This window comes from Silene latifolia, chromosome 5 (assembly GCF_048544455.1).
Source record: "Silene latifolia isolate original U9 population chromosome 5, ASM4854445v1, whole genome shotgun sequence".
In the NCBI taxonomy this organism is placed as follows: domain Eukaryota; kingdom Viridiplantae; phylum Streptophyta; class Magnoliopsida; order Caryophyllales; family Caryophyllaceae; genus Silene; species Silene latifolia.
The window spans coordinates 10,029,578-10,052,568 of NC_133530.1; the positions used below are offsets into that span (position 1 = coordinate 10,029,578).

The 22,991-nt window shown below is 36.1% G+C and overlaps 2 protein-coding genes across 2 annotated transcripts in view; both read left to right on the forward strand.

The window, feature by feature from the left end:
* The window catches only part of LOC141656664 (receptor-like protein EIX2), a 398,824-nt gene that overhangs the window by 350,074 nt on the left and 25,759 nt on the right, over positions 1 to 22,991 (forward strand). The window contains exons 6-8 of the mRNA XM_074463639.1: positions 5,225 to 5,284; positions 10,570 to 10,639; positions 10,751 to 10,906. The gene's annotated coding sequence lies outside the window, so the exon portion shown is untranslated. The remainder of the gene's footprint in view (positions 1 to 5,224; positions 5,285 to 10,569; positions 10,640 to 10,750; positions 10,907 to 22,991) is intronic.
* Positions 1,870 to 4,856, forward strand: LOC141654800 (receptor-like protein EIX1). Its single transcript, XM_074461917.1, has 2 exons — positions 1,870 to 3,573; positions 3,687 to 4,856. The coding sequence occupies exons 1-2, from the start codon at positions 1,870 to 1,872 to the stop codon at positions 4,854 to 4,856; spliced, it is 2,874 nt and encodes a 957-aa protein (XP_074318018.1).

The following is a 22,991-nucleotide window of genomic DNA, read 5'->3' on the forward strand; positions in this document are numbered from 1 at the left end:
TCCACGCTTCCGCTCAATATTTACGCCTGTTACCCAACAAGAGATAACAAAATGGAAAATGTGATAGCAGTCATACCACCAAATGCCTCGATGGTACTCATCTTGAGTACCACCAAAGATATTTTAGTATAGTACTTGTAATGTTGTACTTCCTCCATTTCACTCAATACCATACATATTCTTTTTTGAGCACTATTCACATGTAGGGAGAATTTTCGATACAACTTCTAATATATAGTATAAAATATAGTCATGTGAGATCTTGTTTTAATTGTCTTACCGTGTACATTGTAAATAACAAATTTTTATAATTTTTACTAATATGGAACTAAAGATATGAACAAAAGAACACGAGCATTGATATACGTGTATAAAGCAAATGTATAGAATTGAATGAAATGGAGGAAGTACATATCATTTTCATTTTCCTTTTTTATATTTTTATTTTGAATTTTTCACTTACAAGGGTAATATAGGAAATAAAATTATTGTTACCAAAATACCAATTTTTTGTTGCAAAAATGAAAGGAGTGAAGCTAGCTGAAAAATTGAAAAAAAAGGTTAAAATTTAAAATTGAAGAAATAGAGTAAAGACAATACAGTATAGTTTAAGAATGAAAATGGAATTCATCCCCATTGTTTATGAACAATCCACCAATCATACTTTTTAATGAATTTTTTTTTGGGTAATATTTAATCTCGATATCATTCCGACTTCTGTAACGCCCTATCACCAATTTACCACCCACAAACAGATCACAAAAACAAGTACGAAGTATGACACTTAAAACCCCTAACTTGAAAATAACACGGTTCTAACAAATTCGAATCCAAATCCGAAATAACCACACTTGATCAGGCAAGAATATATGACCTACACCAACTAACCCAATCCAAACTAATCCGACTTGGGCTCGACTCTACGGACCCGGTCCGATAACCTATTCTCTCTTGATTACCGGAGTAGCTCTCTCGAAGGATGAAGAAATATTCTATTGTTCCGGTGATGATGTATCTAAGCTTAACTTAAGGTACTCCACATTTTCCCCAAAATCTTTAGTCTTACTATTATACTCCCATTATAATTTTTCTTCAGTTAATTGCCTGTTTAATTGATTAATCCTTCGTTTATTAATCAACCCAATTCAGCGATTTTACTAATTGCTGCAGTGACCCTTGCCTTAATTAGTGAGGAAATTAATATTACTCCCCTATTGGTCTCCCTTGTGACGGGTTACCATTTGTGGCGGATATTTTGTGAGATAAAATGATAACAAAATGAGTTAGTAGAGAAAGGGGAACACATGAGTGACGGATAGGTGCCGTCACAAATAAGAATTTGTGATTACTCCCTCCGACTCAACAAATTCTTTACATTTTATTAAAATACTGCTCATAAATGAATTAAAGTGTAAAGAATATGTTGAGTCGGAGGTAGTAATTTCTTTTGTGCAAATTGTTGAATTTTATTATGCTTTTAAGCTTAAAGCAATAGCAGATTAGCACTGATCAAACTTTTACGACTTACCAGTAGTTTATTCTGTAGATTTGTCAAGTAATAGCTTCTGTCATTGTCAAGGTTGATTTATTGATTAGCTTTGTTGGGTATTTTTAAGCACGATTTGCATAGCTAGACATTTAACAACGGCATTTGAGTAAACCGTAGACTTTGACATTGACTTTGACCTATCGCGAAGATTACGTGGAGGTGGAGTTAAGTAGACCAAGTCTCTTACAGCAGTGCCATCACTGCCGTGGCCTTTGACATTGGCTATAGTGTGAATGTGTGATTGCTCCATATGTAAATGTCAAGTACCCTTATTTAGCTTCTGGCAAACAATCTCTCAGATGACTTGTATTTCCTTAGAAATGCTAAAAATCCCTTCTATTCGTGGATGGCAGTATTTTTGCTTGCTCATTCGGGTTGGAATGTTCCTGTATTTCACAGCCAACACTTCTTTTAGCTCAAAACTTAACACGACCAGTTGTAATGAAAAGGATCGAACGTTTCTTCTCGACATGCTTCCAGAGTGCACGAGACACAACAATTACTCCTTTTTCCTTGACTGCTGCAATAGGCCTGGCATTTCTTGCAGTAACCTCACTGGCAGAATGATCGGCCTTGATCTATCTGCGATATTCGCCTCTAATCTATGTGGTGAGGAGATTATGGTCTTTCACGAACCTCCACTGCCTTCATTAGATGAATTGGCTAGTCTGAAGCTGGATTTGGATGTAGTATCATTCACTAAAGGATTCCCAAGTTTCATTCGTTCTTTCCCCAATTTAAGACATCTTTATCTCTTCTCTTATGATGACCCAGGAAGGGTGATTCCTCAAGAACTCAGAAATCTTACAAGATTGGAAACACTTGAGGTAACCCTTTACAACTCAATGTACGCAAGTTCACTTAGCATGCTTTCACGTCTCACTTCATTAAAGCGCCTAGTTCTCAATAGTGTTAGTCTCAGTAAAGCCACAGATTGGCTCCAGGTTGTGAGCAACCTACCTCACCTTGAGCATCTGGACTTGAGTGGATGCAGTCTCCCTAATGTTATACGTCACTCTCAACTCAATGCTAATTCTTCCAAGTCACTTGCGTACCTTGATCTTTCGTACAACTATCTTGAATCTTCGCCTAGTTGGTCTTGGATTTTCAATCATAGCTCTCTGATCAGCTTGTTCATATCTAACAATCACTTAAATGGCTCAATCCCAAATAGATTGAGAGGAATGCGTTCTCTTTCACATCTTGACCTTTCTCATAATAAACTAGAAGGTCGGCTTCCCAGTTCTTTGGGGGGTTGTTGCCGCTTATGTAGTTTGGATGTGTCCCAAAATCATCGCCTCCAGGGTGATCTTTCTAGCATCTTCCGGTCCTTGGCATGTGCAAAAGAGTCACTTACAACCCTCTCCATGCACAGGAACCTTTTCAGTGGCTCACTACCCGATTTCACTTTGTTTTTCCGCCTTAGTAAACTTAGTGTCCACTCAAACAGGCTGAATGGTTCACTTCCCTCTTCTTTTAAGAGACCTTTAAGTCTCTCCATATTTGATGTGCACAACAATCAACTAACTGGACCTATTCCTGATCTTTCTGTTTTTCGGTCTTTGAAAGTGTTGCAACTTCAAAAGAACAGATTGAATGGTAGCGTGCATCCCAGCCTAGGTCAGCTTTCGTTGCTCAGACACTTGGATATTTCTTCCAACTCATTAGAAGGGAATCTTAGTATTAGCCATCTCGCAAATCTGTCTAGCTTACGTTACTTTGATATTTCCTTTAACTCATTGACCTTGGACGTGGGCTCTAGTTGGGCTCCTCCATTTCATTTGGACGCTATAGGTCTTGCTTCTTGTGGCTTAGGTTCTCGGTTTCCAGGATGGCTTAGAACGCAAACTGACTATTCTAGGTTGGATTTGTCAAATACCGGGATTTCAGACACAATTCCGTTTTGGTTCTGGAACCTTTCTTCAGCTGCTACTTTTATCATTCTCTCCCATAATCGACTTCACGGTGAATTGCCTACAGATTTCCCAATTGTACTTGACAGGAATCCTGCCATAGACTTTGCTGTAACTTTCTTGAAGGAACCATCCCATCTTTTTTCAGTAATGCAGGATATTTGAATCTCTCAAGAAATGGCTTCTTTGGTCCCGTTTCTTTTCTATGTCAAACTTACTTTCAGTTCGGTATCGACCTCTCACATAACAACTTGTCAGGCGAGCTTCCTGATTGCTGGTCTGAGGTTGGGCCTATTTCTGTTTTGGATTTATCAAATAACAGCTTTTCGGGACAGCTTCCTAGCTCATTGGCTAATCTATCTTACTTGCGGAGTTTGCATTTGGGACATAATAAGTTTTCAGGGAAGCTACCTCTGTCCTTGTGTAAGTTAACTTTGTTGTCAGATTTAGATCTTGGAGACAACTCACTTTTTGGAGAGATACCGCAATGCTTGGGGCGTATGCTAAACAATCTGACTGTTCTCAGTCTTCGAAACAATTCCATCTCAGGAAGCATACCTCCGGAACTCTGCCATCCCTCTATTCAAATTCTTGATTTATCTATGAATAATATTTCTGGTGTCATACCACAATGCTTATGCATGCTTCAAGCAATGACACAGAAAAAGAGCCTTCCTGTTGTTATGTATGATTCTAATGGGACATTTTCAACCATCAGCGCTCCATACAAAGATTATATCTCCCTTGTACTGAAAGGATACTTGTACAATGATGCTAATCATCTGGAACTTGTTAAAAGCTTGGATCTTTCTGGCAATGATTTAAGAGGGAGCATTCCAGGTGAAATTTCATGCCTGACGGGGTTGATTTCCCTGAACTTTTCAGGAAACAATCTGACTGGGTCTGTCACTGCCAAGATCGGTAGCTTGAAGTCTTTAGAGTCTCTGGATTTTTCAAATAACCATCTTTCCGGAGAGATCCCTTCAACCATTTCAGATTTAAATTTCTTAGAAATATTGAGCTTAGCAAACAACAACTTTTCAGGAAGAATTCCGTCAGGAACTCAGATTCAAGGCTTCGATGCTTCTGCATTTGCTGGGAATCCTTGGCTTTGTGGTGAACCACTTCCAAATAAGTGTCCTGGTGATGGAGACGGAAAAGGATCTACCATAAATGAAATTCATCATAAACGCAAAGACAATGCATTTGATCTAGGGTTATACATCAGTATTGCACTGGGTTTTATAACCGGCTTTTGGACGTTTTGTGGTGTGCTGGTGTTGAAAAGATCCTGGAGGATTGCCTATTTTCGTGCCTGGATTCATGCTTATGACAAGCTTTACGTGGTGGTTACTCTCATGTTGGTCCGAATTCGAAGACGATACTTAGCGTGATAGCAGTATCAATATGCACGCACTTGTATCTTGTTTCGCTTTTGGCTTGTAGTTCAGTCTAGCTTTGTAATGTTTTCATGGAAGTATGGAGTACGGTTTGTAATGTTTCTTCACATCTGAAATAATACATGTTTGAAAGGCTTGTTGGGATAATATGGAATTTGGGAATTTGTTTCTTGGTCTATATCCTGATGTTGGAACATTATTTAGCTAGTATTTTGGCAATTTGGCTTAAGATATTATACCTGTGATAGTGTGATCTTCAATCTTCATGTTCCTGACTTGTGTAACTGAATATTTTCTGCGGTTTTTTTTTTTGCTGAAGTAATGAGTTGTATCTCATTCACTAAAATTTTAATGGCCTGCAGGTGAATAATCGCGCTTTCTTACTTATGTTTCTCCTGCGCGGAAGTTTATGATATAATTCGGTAATTCCTCCCCATTTTTACATTCTGCAAGACTTTATCTTTGACAGTTTTAATCAGATTTGGTTTGATTGAAGAAGGTTTAAATCATGTTTATAGGGAACTTTGAGTGACACTTTAGTATTGTGTCGTACTAGCAGTCACTATACAATTAATCGACCCATAAAGTAAGAAGAGTTATATAGAACGAAAATACATGTAGAATGAGATTTGGGAACAATTGATGGATGAAGCTCAAAATTTTCTTAGTTCTGAAAGTGGTATGTTATAAGTTTATGGTAAGGCTAGCAATGGTATTGCGTTATGTTCTTAGGGGGAATTCAAAATGGCCGAATAATTGACGTTGAATTAAGGTTAGGTACCAGATTTTCGCATGAGCATTTGTCAAGGTAGTAGATTTTCAAGTTTTTTTGTGTAGTTTGTAGTTGTCAAGAGTTTTTTTATGGTATCATTTTTGTTTACTAAGAATTTTAGATTGTTTTTAACGAACTCTTAAATTTTCACAAAACTACTCCCTTACAATTTTTGGTTGTGAAGTCTTTTTTATTGCAACTATATATCACATCTCGAAGAGGGTGGCAGGCGGGTGGAGCAAGGGGATGAGGCGGGTGGGTAAGGGGATAAGGCGGTGGGACTTAGGAGGGTGGTTTATTGAAGTATATTGAAACGGAGATGGATAAGTATTTCCCTATCTATCTATCTATACAATATAATAAAACAAGAACCAGTGACGTCATCTTGAGACACGTGTCTGCCTATTGTTCCACTGATGATGTAACTAATTCCCTCTTCCCTTGCATTTTACGAGAAATTCTAAGGTATGCCTGCTGCACTAGTACGCCATGGTCGCCATCATACACCTCGGCAAATGATAAACTTAGAATTGAAACATTTTCTATTAGTAACAAAGGGGATCTAAGTGAACGCCAAAGATAGTACTCCCTTTGTCCCGGTCATTTGTTGTCTTTTTCCATTTTAAAGTGTCTCAGTCAATTGTTATTCTTTTTATTTTAAGAATGAACTTAATGAGCAATTTGATCATTCACACTCAATTTGTTCCACTTGTCATTTAGTAATTGACCCCCTTTTCTTTCCTTGGTCTTTGTGCCAAAACCAAAGGACAACAATTGACCGAGACGGAGTTAGTAGTATACTTAAGAATTTTTCATATTTTACCGTCCGTGTAAATTCTCTGGCACTGAAAAGAAAACAAAAAACTATCCTTAGAAATTAGAATGTCATAATTTATTAGAGCAATGACATTTAACTACACCGTAGACTTTGACCTTGGTTAGATTGTGTTGATTTTCAAGTGCAACGTATGAGTCAAGTCAGTCAACGTATGAGCACATGCATAACTAAATACAGGTGCGGCGCAGAGGTTTTGTAACCTTGTCTTTTAGCTGTGAGGTCTAAGGTTCGATCCTTCGTGGTTATTGGCAGATCCAGATTTTGTTGTTAGGAGGTGAAAATTTTCTGGAAAATTGAATTTTTAATGGAATAAGAATTTTTAATGGAAAATTCTTAAATTTTTAACTAAAAACTTCAAAATTTTTACTGTTCGGGAGCAACCGTTCCTGTTTTCCTCTAGCTCCTCCAGTTTTCGTAGTCAAACATTACTGTGATTAAATTGGTATGATGGCACTTTTATCATCACCTTTATACACAATAGCTTTGACCAAAAAGAGTCTTCACTCTTATCCACACTTAACTAAATTAATTGTGAATTTGTTATTGATCTTTGCTCATGTTTCCAAGTTGATGGCTGTTTCTGTCTTGTTCTTTTTTTTTTTTTAAATATTTGCTAGTGTGATTGCTCCTTATATAGATGTCAAGTGCCCTTAATAACACACTTGCGGCAAACAATCTCCCAGATAACTTGTATTTCCTTAGAAATGCCGGAAATCCCTTCTATTCACGGAAGGCGGTATTTTTGCTTGCTCTTTCTGGTTGGAATGCTCCTGCATTTTTCAACTAACCCTTCCTTTAGCTCAAAACTTTACACGACAAGGTGTAATGAAAATGATAGAAAGTTTATTTTCGATATGTTTTCGGAGTGCACGAAACTCTACAATTACTCCTCTACCATCGACCACTGCAATTGGCCTGGCATTTTTTGCGGCAGCTCAGCCTCACCGAATAATCGGTCTTGATCTATCTGTGTTAGTCTACTCCAATTTTTGTTTTGAGGAGTCACCGGTCGTTCTAAATTCTACACTTCTTACATTAGAAGGCTTGGCTAGCCTTCGTCTAGACTTTGATGAAGTATCTTTGACGAACGGATTCCAAAGTTTCATTCGTTCTTTCCCCAATTTAAGGCATCTTTATCTCTCCTCTAATGAACAACCAGGAATGGTAATTGCGGGAGATATTGGAAACCTTACAAGATTGGAAACACTTGAGTTGTACGGCTTGTACCTTTATGACACAGCATACGGAGAAACACTTGGCATGCTTTCGCGTCTCACTTCATTAAAGCGCCTAGTTCTCAATAGTATTACCCTCACTAAAGCCACAGATTGGCTCCAGGTTGTGAGCAATCTACCTCACCTTGAGCACCTGGACTTGAGTGGATGCAGTCTCCCTAATGTTAGACGTTACTCTCCACTCGATGTTAATTCCTCCAAGTCGCTTGCGTACCTTGATCTTTCGTACAACAATCTTGAAACCTTGTCCACTTGGTCTTGGATTTTCAACCATAGCTCTCTTGTCAGCTTATTCATATCTAACAACCTCTTAACTGGCCCAATTCCAAATAGTTTTAGAGGAATGACTTCTCTTTCACATCTGGATCTTTCTTATAACAGACTTGAAGGTCATCTCCCCAATTCTTTTGGTGGTCTTTGTGGGTTGCGTAGTTTGGATGTGTCTGGAAATCATCGTCTCCAAGGTGATCTTATGAGCATTGTTTGGTCCTTGTCCCGTGCAAACGAGTCACTTACAACCCTCTCCATGCACAGAACCTTTTCGGTGGTTCACCGCCCGATTTCACCGTGTTTTCTAGCCTAAGCAAACTTAAACTCCACTCAAACAAGTTTGAATGGTTCTCTTCCATCTTATTTTAGGAGACCTTCAAGTCTCGTCATCTTTGATGTGCACAACAATCAACTAACTGGACCAATTCCCGATCTTTCGTATTTAGGTCTTTGAAAGTATTGCAACTTCAAAACAACAAATTAAATGGTAGTGTGCATCCAGGCCTAGGACAACTTTCGATGCTCAGGCACTTGGATATTTCTTCAAACTCACTAAAAGGCGATCTTGGTATTAGCCATCTCGCAAATCTTTCTAGTCTCGTTACTTTTGATATCTCCTTTAACTCATTGACTTTGAACGTGACCTCTAGTTGGGTTCCTCCATTTCATTTGGACACTATAGCTCTTGCTTCTTGTGGCTTAGGTTCTCGGTTTCCAGGATGGCTTCAAACGCAAACCAATTATTCTAAATTGGATTTGTCAAATACGAGGATTGAAGACACAATTCCATTTTGGTTCTGGAACCTTTCTTCCGCTGCTACTTTTATCATTCTCTCCCATAATCGACTTCACGGTAAATTGCCTCTGATTTCCCATTTGTACTTGACATGAATCCTTCCATAGACTTGAGCTTTAACTTTCTTGAAGGAACCATCCCATCTTTTTTTAGTAATGCTATATATTTGAATCTCTCAAGAAATAGTTTCTCTGGTCATGTTTCCTTTTTGTGTCAAAATCCGTTAGGGCTCGCTATAGACCTGTCACATAACAACCTATCAGGTGAGCTCCCCGAGTCTTTGGTCTCGTGTTGTCGTTCATATCTGTTTTCGATCTCTCAAATAACAGCTTTTCGGGACAACTTCCTAGCTCACTGGCTAATCTATCTTACTTGCAGAGTTTGCATTTGAGAAATAACAAGTTTTCAGGGAAGCTACCTTTGTCATTGTGTAACTTAACATTTTTGTTATATTTAGATCTTGGAGACAATTTGTTTTCCGGAGATATACCAGGATGTTTAGGGCATGCACTAAAAAATCTGGTTGTTCTCAGTCTTCGAAACAATTCTATCTCTGGAAGCATACCTCCACAACTCTGCCATCCCTCTATCCAAATTCTTGATTTATCTATGAATAATATCTCTGGTGTCATACCACAATGCTTATGTAAGCTTCAAGCAATGACTCAGAAAAAGAGCCTTCCTATTGTTATGAATGATACTAATCGGACATTTTCAACCATCGGTGTCCCACATAAAGATTATATCTCCCTTGTACTGAAAGGATACTTGTACAATGATGCTAATCATCTGGAACTTGTTAAAAGCTTGGATCTTTCCTAAGCAACAATTTAGGAGGGAGCATTCCAGGTGAAATTTCATGTCTAACAGGGGTTGATTTCCCGAACTTTTCCTAAACAATCTAAGTGGGTCTATTACTTCCAAGATAGGTAGGTTGAAGTCTTTAGAGTCCTTGGATTTATCAAATAACCATCTTTCTGGAGCAATCCCTTCAACCATATCAGACTTGAATTTTCTAGGGACTTTGAGTTTGGTAAACAACAACTTTTCCGGAAGAATTCCAACAGGAACTCAGATTCAAGGCTTCAATGCATCTGCATTTGCTGGGAATCCTGGGCTTTGTGGTGAACCACTCCCTAATAAGTGTCCGGGTAATGGAGACAGAAAAGGATCTAGCATAAATAAAGATGATCAGAACCCCAGAGACAATGCTTTTGATTTGGGGTTATACATCAGTGTTGCACTGGGTTTTATTACCGGCTTTTGGGCGTTTTGTGGTGTACTGGTACTAAAAAGATCCTGGAGGATTGCCTACTTTCGTGTCTGGATTCATGTTTATGACAAGCTTTACGTTCTGGTTACTCTCATGTTGGTTCGAATTCGAAGACGATACTTAGCTTGATAGTACTATCTTATCCGCGTCCATCTCTACTAGTTTTTGGCTTTTCGTCTGTCTAACTTTGTAATGTTATTATGGAAATATGGAACCTGTATGTTGCTTCAAATAAACATCAGTAAATATTTGAAAGGCTTGTTGCGATTATATGGATTTTATTTCTTGGTCTATTAATACCTGATTACCTGTGATAGTGTGATCTTGATTTTCTGAGGTAGGTAATATTTTTCAATCTTCGTGTTTTTTACTTTTTGGTGTAAAATGAGCCACGAAGGCATTACCTGTGATAATGTCCATTATACTCCAACTTAACCACTAAGGCACTAAGCTAAGACATCTTCGTTTTTTTTTTGCATAAGTAATGTGTTGTCTCATTCAATGACATTTCAATGGCATGCAGGTGAATAATCAGGCTTTCTAACTGCTCTGTTTTTCCTGCCTGGAAGAGTGGAAGTTGATGATATAATTTGGTATTTTCTCTCAATTTTTACATTAAACTGATAAATTTACTATCCGCGAGTCTTATCTTTGATAGTTTAAATTAGATCTGCTTTAACAGAAGGTTTAAATCATGTCTATAGGGCCATGAACAAATATTTTGATCTAGTTACTTCATCACCATCAATACAAATCCAAACTAATCTGATTGGATCCCGATCCGACTAACCCATTTGCCGGTTCTAATTTTCAACTTAATGTCCGGAGTAGCTTTCTCAAAGGGTGAAGCTAAGCTTAAGGTACTTCACATTTACCCCAATCTTTTATTATTGTAATAATTTCCTTTCTCCGCAATTTTTCAACCTTATGATTTATGATTTCCTTACCCCACTACTTTTTTCTTCGGTTAATTGCCTGTATAATTTATAAATTCATCACTTGATCGACCTAGTTCAGCGATTTCACTGATTGGCGTGATTGCTGCAGTGAGCCTTGCCATAATCAGGGAAGAAATTATATTAATTTCTTTTTGCGCAAAGTGTAGATTTTTATTATGCCTTTACGCTTAGAGCAATTGCAGATTTGCAGTGGTCGTTCTTTTAACAACCTTACTAATATAACAAACTCAAACTGTACAAAATACAAACTAATGTGGTTATATCAAAAAAATTCTTAACTTTGAAATTAGGTCGTAACTCGTAAGTTTGAATTCCTTCTTCCTCTTGTATTTTATGATTTCTACTGGTTAGGAAGTATAATCCCGTAGTAAAGAGGGTGTACCTAGTTTTTTTTTTTTTTTTTTTTTTTAATCTTTTTTCATATTTTACCGTCCTAAATTATCGGACATTGAAAAGAAAAAGAAAGAAAACTATCCTTAAAAATTAGCATGTCAATTTTGGACCTCAAATATTAGCTTCTGACATTGTCAATGTTGGTTTATTAGTTTATAAGTTTATTGATTAGCTTTGTTGGGTAGCAATGACATTTAATTACATCGTGGACTTTGACCTTGACTTTAACCTTTTGGGAAGATGATGTGGCGGGATTGTGTTGTTGTTCCAAGTGCAACGTATGAAAGGGGGGATTAAGTAGACCAAGTCTCTTACACCATGGCCTTATTTGAAATGATGAATGAAGTCAGTCAAGTAGTGGCGTTGCGTAGAGGTCTAAGGCCGGATCCTTGAATATACGGATATACGGAGTAGTAAACTTCGTGATTATTGGCATATCCAAATTTTGTCGTTAGAAGGTGAAATTTTTCAGGGGAACAGAATTTGTAATGTTAAAGCAGAGAAACATTCTGAATTTTTTTGACTCGAAAGTACTAAATTTTTCGTTATTCGGGACTAAACTCGTCCTGTTTGCCCCTAGCTCCACCACTTTTCGTAGTCAAACATTTACGGTAACTAAGTTGGTCATCAACTCCTCTCGCATTTGCTTTGGGAATCCTTGGCTTTGTGGTGAATCACTTCCGAATAAGTGTCCGGTGATGGAGACGGAAAGAGTCTAGCATAAATGTAGATCATCAGAATCCCAAACACCATGCATTTGATCTAGGGTTATACATCGATTGCAATGCACCGGTTTTATAACGAGCTTTTTGGGCGTTTTGTGGTGTCTTTGGTGTTAAAGAGATCCTGGAGGGTTGCCTACTTTCGTGCTGGATTCACGCTTATGATAAGCTTTACGTGCTGGTTACTCTCATGTTGGTCCGAACTCGAAGGCATCACTTAGCGTGATAGCACTATCAATATCCGCATCTATCTATTTTCGCTTTTGGCTGTAGGCGGTCTAGCTTTGTAATGTTTTGATGAAAATATGTAACTATAATGTTACTTTACATCTAAATCAATAAACTTTCGAAAGGCTTCTTGGGATTTTATGTTTTGTTATTTGGTCTATATCCTGATGCAGAGCATTTTATTCAGTTAGCATTTTGGCATGAGATATTATACCTGTGATATTTATATCTGTGATTTGCCGAGCATTATTCAGTATTTTCTGCTGTTTTGTTTACTTTACTTCTGCAGGTAAATAATCACACTTGCATGCTAGGCTCTAAATTTATCCAGCTCGGGAAATTTAAGATGAACTTCCTTGATCATTTGTTTACGTTTTTATTCTTTGTAAGAGATATTTTAATCAAATATAAATACATGATTAATTTGGTTATTTCTCTCCACTTTTACATCAAACTGATTAATTTACAGTCCGCAACATATCTCTTGTAATTCCTTATTATATCTCTGTTTGAGACTTGATCATGAAATTAAGCATTGTACTATTAATGCCATCAAAATTTGTTAGTCTCATCTTTTGCAAATCTATAATTGTAGTTTACATTTTGCAATATTTAAGTAATTTCTTTTGAAATCCATAATATATACTCCCTTCGTTGTATTTATTTATTTAGTTTTGTATCCATAATCTAACTCGTGTTTTTTTAATTGTCAAAATGACTAATGCTAACTTTTTTGGAATTCAACTTAGTGATGCAAGTATTTATCATTATCTTTCTTTACAAAGACCATATTGTTACGATTTAATTAATGCAGCAACAAAAAAAATAGGAAAATGTCGACAGTGTTAGTGCATAAAGCTTTGAAAAACACAAGTTAAATACAAAGAGTTTTGAAAGGACAAAAATAAGCAAAAAATGAGTATTATAGGTATCAAACTAGCGCCTAACAAGTAACATCCTATCCCACAACCAGTGACAACCTTATGGCAGCACATTTTACCAACTATACTACTCCATTTTGCTGAATGTCTAATGAACTATAATTTTTTAACTCTGAAAATGGGTTGGGCTGTAGCCCATACAGCCAGTAGCTGATCCGCCTCTAGTTACGAGTATATTGTATAAAAACACCCGTTATACTGCCATTCACCCTCAAACTCCCCGACTGTATTTTTATTTGTCAGGTCCCCTTGTCTGATTATATTTTGTGAGATTGTTATGTGTTATTTTCCAAATCAAATCCATCCTTTCATGTACTAACAATCTAACATATTTAATAAAGATATTATTCCCCATTGTCCATAGCTAATTCATTTAATCCAATGAATGTACATTGTAACCTTTTAGTGAATGTATATGTAATATCTTGTGACATTGAACCAAACTTGTATTGGATAATTGGGTGTTGACCAACAATTAGTTTGTTAGGTATTTTTAAGCATGATTTAAATAGCTAGACATTTAACTAAACGGTAAACGACTTTGACATTGACTTTGACCTTTTGAGAAGATGACGCGGCGGGATCATAAACGCAAAGACAATGCATTTGATCTAGGGTTATACATCAGTATTGCACTGGGTTTTATAACCGGCTTTTGGGCGTTTTGTGGTGTGTTGGTGGTAAAAAGATCCTGGAGGATTGCCTATTTTCGTGCCTGGATTCATGCTTATGACAAGCTTTACGTGGTGGTTACTCTCATGTTGGTCCGAATTCAAAGGCGATACTTAGCGTGATAGCACTATCAATATCCGCTTCTATCTTGTTTCGCTTTTGGCTTGTAGTCGGTCTAGCTTTGTAATGTTTTCATGAAAATATGCAACTATAATGTTATTTTACATCTAAATCAATAAACGTTCGAACGGCTTGTATGTTTGTTATTGTTTGTATAATATGGAATATCGTATTTTGTTTCTTGATCTATACCTGATGCAGAGCATTATTCAGTTTAGCATTTTGGCATGAGACATTATACATTTATACCTGTGATCTGTGATTTTCTGAGCTTGGTAATATTCTTCATGTTTTTATTCCTGTTATGGACAATTTTCTGCTGTTTTTTTTTATTGCAGAAATTATTTGTCTCATTCACTGACATTTTAACAGGTAAATAATCACACCTGCTAGGCTCTAAATTTATCCAGCTCGGTAAATTCAAGATGTACTACTTCCGTCTTCATCATTTGTTTACCTTTTTATTCTTTGTGAAAGATATTTTAGTCAAATATAAGCAAATGATTGAGACGGAGGGAGTACTTCGGTTATTTCTCTCCACTTTTACATCAAACTGATTAATTTGCAGTCCTCAACAGTATCTTTGATGAGTTTCTAATTAGGTCTGGTTTGAGACTTGGCCTTGATATTAAGCATTAGTCTATTAATGCCATCAAAATAACCTTTTAAACTTTGCCTGATACCGACTCTGCTGTGAATCGATGCCACGGCCAAATTTTTACTGTGGAGTACCATGTTATGCAGTCGGAACGTACAACATAAATGTGGATTATAATCTGTTCCATCTATAAAACAAGCTTTGATTTAAGTAAATGTTTACATGTGTTTTATAAAAATACAGATGCCAATAAAAATTACTTGATTAACAGATAGAAACATGTCACTAAACTGGAAATTAGGATCAGACTATTAGAGCTAAGTAGCTAACCCCAGCATCGAGCAATAGCAGCAGCTTGTTGAGCAATAGCGCAACGAATCATGGCGAAAATGCGAATAGCAGAAGCAAAGATAAGTAAATAGAAAGGCACAAGTTGGGGACGAGTGCATGATTTGAGGTAACCAAAAACAATTAGAATTAAACCCAGAATAATTACACCTAAATTTGAAATCCCTAATATTAAGCTTGTATATTTTAGGTTGTTCAACAGCTTCATTGACGACGAAGACGACGACGATGATTTCATAAATAACTAATTACACAGAATAAAAGAAGTATAATTCAGAATTGAATCATATAAATAATCAGATTTTCACAAGTTCCTTCATTTGCAATTGATGATTGAAATTTGTGAATCCCAGAAAAATTGGATGAGGAAAAAGTTCAGAATTGTAAATGATTGGGGTAAAACCGTAAAATGATCGGGGGAACTATTAGGAAGGGATTGGAAAACAGCTAGTCTTGTTATTGGCGGATATATCCGTCTATAGTTAAAAATGGGTCAAATAGTTTAAAAATGATTACATTTTTTGCCTCCACTAACCCACTTGTTGTTTGTCCTATTAGAAATGTGGTATTATATTTGGCTCGTCTTTAGTTATAGACGGATATGTACCGTCTATAATGAGATTTTGTGTATGCAAGTAAAGGTATATTTAGGTCGGCAAATTTTCATTTAAGATGGGTATATTTAGGCCTAGTAAATTAGTTTGGGTACTCAATTATGAACACAATTTACAACTTTACCCCTCCTATTTCTAATATTTTACAGTTTTGCTCCTAATTCAATTTCCTCCCTCAACCTCACAACCACCATCCAAATACCACTAGGCGCCACCTTCCGCACCACCCCTCCACTGTTGACGTCCGACCTCTGCGTCGTCCTCCCCCTCTGCCACCCTAAACTCAATAAACCCTAATTATTTCTTTAATCCTAATTCAATTTACACCTACTTAATTGAATAACAAAATTGATGTTTAATGGATGGAGTTTGAATTATTACTTGGTTAATATGAGAATTGCAATTTTTATTTGAGAAATTTGGGGAAAATTTTGCTTAACTTTTGATAGAAAGAGGAAAAGAGAGTTATTTTCTTCTAATTTTTTATAAAGGGCAATAAATGGAAAAGTTGTGGTAAAATGTCCATGAATAAGTAAAATATTCCATGAATAAGCAATGATGAATCGGTTTATTGGATTAGTTTTGGTTTGCTGTCTTCGGGTTGGATCGGGTTATTTCGAGTTTTGGTCATTTTCGAGTTAATTACTACGGAGTAACAAATTATTCATGTCATCCTTTTTTAATAATAATTTGTTTGCTAAACATTCAGGTCGGGTTATAGCAGGTCGGGTTTCCGGTCAAGCTCCATAAGAGCTTAGGAGTACGTGTTAGGAGTTAGGACTATTCTTCGATAGGATGCTATTGGAGTTTCCTTCTCCATATAATATTTAGACCCCGTTCTTTTGGACTAAAACTAACTGACCTGAATTTAATGGAGCTGAACTGAACTTAATGGAGTTGAATGAAGATGAATTGAACTAAAATGAGTTGAAATTAAGTCAAAAGAACACGGCCTTAGTTAATGTTTGTTTTAGAGATTAATTCCATTGTTTGTATAAATAAAAAAAGAATGAGTGAATTACCATCGGTTAATGGTTTGTGGCAATCAACATAATGTGTTTTGATGTTTTGTATAAATTTTTGAATAATGGGTAAAAGATAGTGATGTATTCGATATTCAAGAGTTGAGTAACCTCGATTTTTGAGAAAGAGATAACAAAATGAAAAATGAGATTACACTTATAGAATTGGAGGTAGTACATCAGATGTATAATCCTTTTACTGCACCGAATGATACTCATCTTCAGTACCATCAGAGTTATTTTAGTAAAGTACTTGTATTGTTGTACAGATCATTTTCATTTTCCTCTTCTATTTTTTTTTTTATTTTGAAATTTTAGGATAATATAAGAAATAAAGTTATTGTTACCAAATACCCAATTTTTTGTTGCAACATGGAAGAAGTGACGGTAGCCTAAAAACTGAACATAGGTTAAAATTTAGTATTGAAGAAATCGAGTAAAGACAATATAGTTTAAGAATGACAATGGAATTCATCCCTGTTGTTTGTGAACAATTCAACAATCATACTCTCTTAATGAAATTACTTTGGGTAATATTCAATCTCGATATTATTCCGATTTACGTGACGCCCTATCACCCAATTTACAACCCACAAACAAATTATACAAGTACGAAGTATGAAACACTTTAAAACCCTCTAACTTAAAAATAATACGGTTTTAACTAATTTAAATCCGAAATAACCCAACCAGATCGGTCAAGATTCAAGAATATATAACCTTCACTAACTAACCCAATGCAAACATTTTAATAACCTTCACTAACTCTGATTCCTGTGATGGACAATTTTTTTGCTGTTTTGTTTATTTTTTAGTAATGAGTTGTCTTATTCACTGACATTTTAATGGTCTGCTAGGTTCTAAATTTTTCTTGCTTGGAAGTTTAAGACCCGCGAGACTGATACATTTGCGATCTGGAAGACTATACCATTGATAATTTTAATAAGATCTCGGTTTGAGACGTGATCTTATAATTTAGGCATTATACTATCAACGCGGTCAAGATAACCTTTAAAACTTTGCCTAATAAATTGCTCTGAATTCCTTCGAATTGAGTAATTGAACTGTTAATACAGTTACGGGACTACGTCAACCTTCAATAGTTTGTCCTTAAAAACCCTGTTGGGACACAAAAAGTAACTTAATCAGAACTAATCCGACTTAAACTCGATCCGACTGGCCCGTTTTCTGCTTCTAATATTCAACCACTATCTCTCCTTTTCTCTGGAGTCTGGAGTAGCTTTCTCAAATGGTGAAGGAAAAAAACTAAGCTTAAGGCACTAATCATTTCTTCTTCTCACCAATTTTCAACCTTCCGATTTCTATAATCCACTACTTTTTTCTTCTGTCAGTTTGCTTGTTTCATTTAATATTCTGCATATAATTGACCCAATTCCGCGATTCACCGATTGGTGCTATGAGCCGAAATTATGTTAAGTATTTATTTCCTTAAATACAATTTATCGGGTTGTATTTATCATTTCCCATTAATTTCTTGTATGGTTTTGTTATGCTTTTGAGCTTAGAGCAATAGCAGTGCTCAAACTTCTTACAAGTTTGTTGGTCTCGCACATCATCGCCACCTTAATTTATAACAAACTCAAACATAACAAACTAATCCGGTGCACTAGGTACACCTTGGCAAATGAGAAATTTAGAATTTGAACTTCTTTTATAAATATCTAAGTAATACGGAGTATAAAATAGAAGTATTCTCATTGATTATGGTCTGTAATCTCGTGATATACGTGTACAAAATAGAAGTATTCTCATTGATTATGGTCTATAATCTCGTGATATACGTGGTATCTAGGTGTATCTAACCTAATAATTTTTCTTATTTTTCTGTCCTTGTAGATTCCCTGACACCGAAAAGACGAGGAAAAAAAACGTAATTGCTAAATCCCGCACACTAGTTTACTAAATCCCACACATTTTGTACCTTGTATACCATAACTACCCTTCGTCTTACAAAAAAAAAAAGAGTTCTCCTCCTTCCCTATCAAAAAACCTAACAAACTTGTTAATAGTTCGACGATTATGGATTGTAATTCGCATATATCGCATGTAAGGCCTCTGTTTTATCAACAATTTTATTAATACACGTCTTTTTATCGATTTAATTAATGTTTTTCTATAAAAAAAAGGTTTTATTTTTTTAAAAAAATTAGGGTTCAGATTTAGAATCTCATAGATATAGGCAGTCAGGCAGAAGACAATCAAAGAAGAGTAGTCAATCTGGGTGTTCAACGAGTGTATTAAATTGCATTGAGAATTTGATATGAGTTGTAGTGAAAATTGGATTGCGAATTTCATAGGTGTAGGTCTCTTGAGAGACGGTCTCTTAATAAGCTTTATTGAGAGACCATTGTACAATTTTAAGAAAATGTGGTACTAAAGGCAATAAAATAGGTACAAATCATGATTAATGATAAAATGGGTACATTTATTATGTAAATAGGTACGGAATTACTATGTCACGATCAACAATAAAAAGGGTACGAAATACAAATAAAAGGGTACGAAAGATTGGTCTCTCAATAACTTAGTGAGAGACCGTCTCTCCTAAGTTTTAGTGATTTCATAGACTGATTGCTGTACCACAATATTGATTGATTCCATCATGTTCCAAAGCAAAGAAGACTGAATCGATCTTTGGCATATGGAACATAAATAAACACGCTGAATGTTATTTTCGAAGCAGACAGTGTCAGAAAAATGGACGTCGGCGCAGATGGTGTCGGAGTAGCGACCGACGGCAGAGATGGTGTCGGAGCAAATTTGGGATGGTGTTGTTTTTTCTTTTTTGGTGTTTATGTGCTTCTTGCTCTCAATTGGGGTGTGAAAAGTGAGGGTTAGAGTTGGAATAAAGCAGATAAATGTGTTGGAAAGAGTAAAATTATGTGTTGGATTTAGCATTACCCAAAAAAATTATCCTTAAAAATTTGGCAGCTAGTCTTGATATAGACGGATTTATCCGTCTATAGCTAAAGACGGGTCAAGTAGCTTGAAAGTGGTGACATTTTTGGCCCCACCACCCCACTTGTTGTTTGTTCTATTAGGAATGTGATATTGTATTTGACCCGTCTTTAATTATAGATGGATATGTGCCGTCTATAATGAGATATTGTGAAAATTTGGACCTCAAATTATTGTTTAGCTTTATTTGGTATTTCTAACCATGATTTACATGGCTAGACATTTAACTACAACGTAGACTTTGACTTTGACTTTGACCTTTTGGGAGATTATGTGGCAGGATTATAGTGGATGTTTCAAGTGCAACGTATGAACTACTGGTAGGGGATAATATAGGGGTGGCTTAGTGGTTAGTGTTGAGTTTATGGATTCAAGTATCTAAGAGGGAGAGGGAGTGAATTATGTACTATTTAAAATTTTAACTTCAACTTTATTAATTTAAAGTAAGTTGTAAGAGCGAAAGGGATGAGAGAATACTTCGAGTAATATTGCAAGATTAAACGAGTAATAAAATGAGTGTTTGCTGAAGTATGAAAGTAACAATCGCTTACGATCAGAACTATTTGTCTCGGTTTATGGAGTACAGATCATGCAGACCAAAAATGTGACAAAATGATGAGAATCATTACTTGGAAAGTTAAGCAAAGCAAAACAAACAAAATAAAGAGCAGCGGAATAAAACAAAGAAGATCAAACACGAGATTTTGAATTGGTTCGGCAAATACTCAAGTGCCTACGTCCAATCTACTTTTTATTGATTTATTTTAGTGATCTACTCCGACTACTAAAAACCCGTACAATAAAAAGACAACAACCTACTCCGGTTGTGATACAAGTTCAAGAACTACTCCGTTCTTAGAACAAGCCAACTCGCAACCTACTCCGGTTGCCAAAGAGTTGAAGACTACTCCGTCCTAAACTCTACACACAAACTTAGAATGTTATAAGGATCAAGTTTCCACTAGCTTATTCTTAACAAAGAATTGAGGTGGACAACTTTTACAAGATCAACAATTCATAAGTGAGAGAGTCTAGTATGTTAAAGTAACAGTAGCCATGATTGTAACACTTGAAGACTTTTAAAAGCTTTGCAAAGTAAAGACTTGGTTTTAAGCTTTGAAAAACAATTTGCAAACTTAGATTAAATCTCAGAAAAAGTCTTGAGGATATGAGAGGAAGAGGCACGCCTTTTATAGAGAGGATGAGCAAGGGAGTTGTTAGGGTTTTGAGGGTCAAAGACCATCACATGTGATGAGTCTCAACAACTTCCCAAACTTACACCAAAGAAGGTTCTTATTCAAAAGGCAAAGGAGAGAAAGAGTGTTTGAAATTATCCATAAGAGATCATGCAAATTCAGAAAACAAAGAAGGGAAAACAAAGTCACATGATGACAAGTTTTCACAAAAATGGCAAAAAGCATTTATTGTTTTATGAAAGACCAAAGGGTCAAATTTGTACAAAGAGGAAATATTTTGAAATGATAATTATTCAAACCACTTTTTCTAGAAGGCCAAATCCTTGAAAAAATCTGAAAGTTATCTTTCAAAATGTAAGACACGTAAATGGCTTTTGAAAGATAAGAGAGTGTTCAAGTGTTATGAATTGAGGCAATAGTCAGTGTCACCGTATTACTTGTGAAAGTAATGATGGTCTTGATCTGCTTTCTATTACTATAAAATACTTTACTTTCTAACTTGTACATTAGATGACGCCTATGACTCAATACAATTGGATGATCAACAACTCAACACTTCTTAATCCAAGCTTGATTTAACCATAAATCCTGAAAAGGTAAACTAAGATAACACACATCAAATGGGCATGTTATCATCAATCAAAGAAACCCAACAGTTAGTATTTAGTAACCTTGTTTTTTTTGCTACAAGGTTGGATTCTTGACCGTACACGAGTGTAGTAACTAGTAAACTTCGTGTTTATAGCCTATAGCCTATAGGCAGATACAGATATAATTGTTAGAGCATCCGCAAAGGTGGAAATCAAGCTCCCCATATACACTCTATTTCTTCATATGGGGCTCCTCATTGTTGCACCAACCTCCCCAACATTTGGGGCTCCACTGTTTTTAGGGAAGGTCCCCAAAAGAAAAGTAAGGCAATTTGTGTTACTTTTGGGGAGGTTCCCAAATTTTTGTGTGTGAATTGGAGAACCTCATTGTTGCATAGATATAGTTATGAAATGGGGAGGGTAAATGGAAAAGTTAGTGGAAAATGAGGTGGACGAATAAGAAAAGGAAAGAGAAAATATGGGGAGCCTCACCTTTGCGGATGCTCTTAGGAGGCGAAAAATTTCGGAAAAATCAAATTTCTAATTAAGATGTACTCCGTATTAGAAAAATTCTTACAGTACATTTTTTCTAGAACTCTCAAAATTTTCATTGTTTGAGGAGCAACCGTCCCTGTTTGGCGTTTGCCCCTAACTCCTCCACTTTTCGTGGTCAAACATTTACTGTGATTAAGTTGGTATGATGAATTGCTCATGAGATCGAGATTTCACGAGGGTATTAATTTCACTTTTTACTAAACTTACCTATAATCTATCTTAATTCTTAAGGCCTTTACCCTCACAATTAGCCAAAACAAAGGGGTGAAAATAACACGATTCTAACTGATCCGTATCTGAAATAACTGGACTTGATCTATCCAATCCAAACTAATCCGACTCGTGCTCGACTCTACAGGCCCATCCCGTCAAGGTAGCTCATTATCTCTTAATTGCCGGAGTAGCTTTCTCAGAGGGTGAAGAAACAAACTATTCTTCCGGTGATGATGTAGCTAATTAAGCTTAAGGTACTCCACATTTTCCCCAAAATCTTATTATATAGTACTTCCGTTACTTTTTCTTCTGTTAATTGCCTGTTTAATTGATGGGGATTTATCCTTCGTCTATTAATTGACCCAATTCAGTGATATTTTACTGATTGCTGCAGTGACTAGTGAGCCTTGCCTTAATTAGTGAGGAAATTAATATTACTGCTCCGACTCAATAGATTCTTTACATTTTATTAAAATACTCCTCACAAATGAATAAAAGCGTAAAAAATATGTTGAGTCGGAGGTAGTAATTTCTTTTCTGCAAATTGTTGACTTTTATTACGTTTTTAAGCTTAAAGCAATAGCAGTGATCAAACTTTTAACAAGTTTGTTGTCTGACCTGTCATCGCTACCGTATCCCCTGTCTACTACTCCCTCCGTCCTGGTCAATTGTTGTCATTTGAATTTGGCACAAAGATTAAGGAAAGAGGAGGGGGCCAATTGTAAGATGACAAGTGGACCAAATTCAATGTAAATGATCAAATTGCTCACCTAATACAATCCTAAAATAGAAAGG

Excerpts from the sequence above, each read along its gene's own strand:
- LOC141654800 (XM_074461917.1), top strand. The coding sequence starts at position 1,870 with ATGCTAAAAATCCCTTCTATTCGTGGATGGCAGTATTTTTGCTTGCTC. Across the intron at positions 3,574-3,686 it reads ATCCTGCCATAGACTTTGCT|TTCGGTATCGACCTCTCACA; the intron begins GTAACTTTCTTG and ends ACTTACTTTCAG.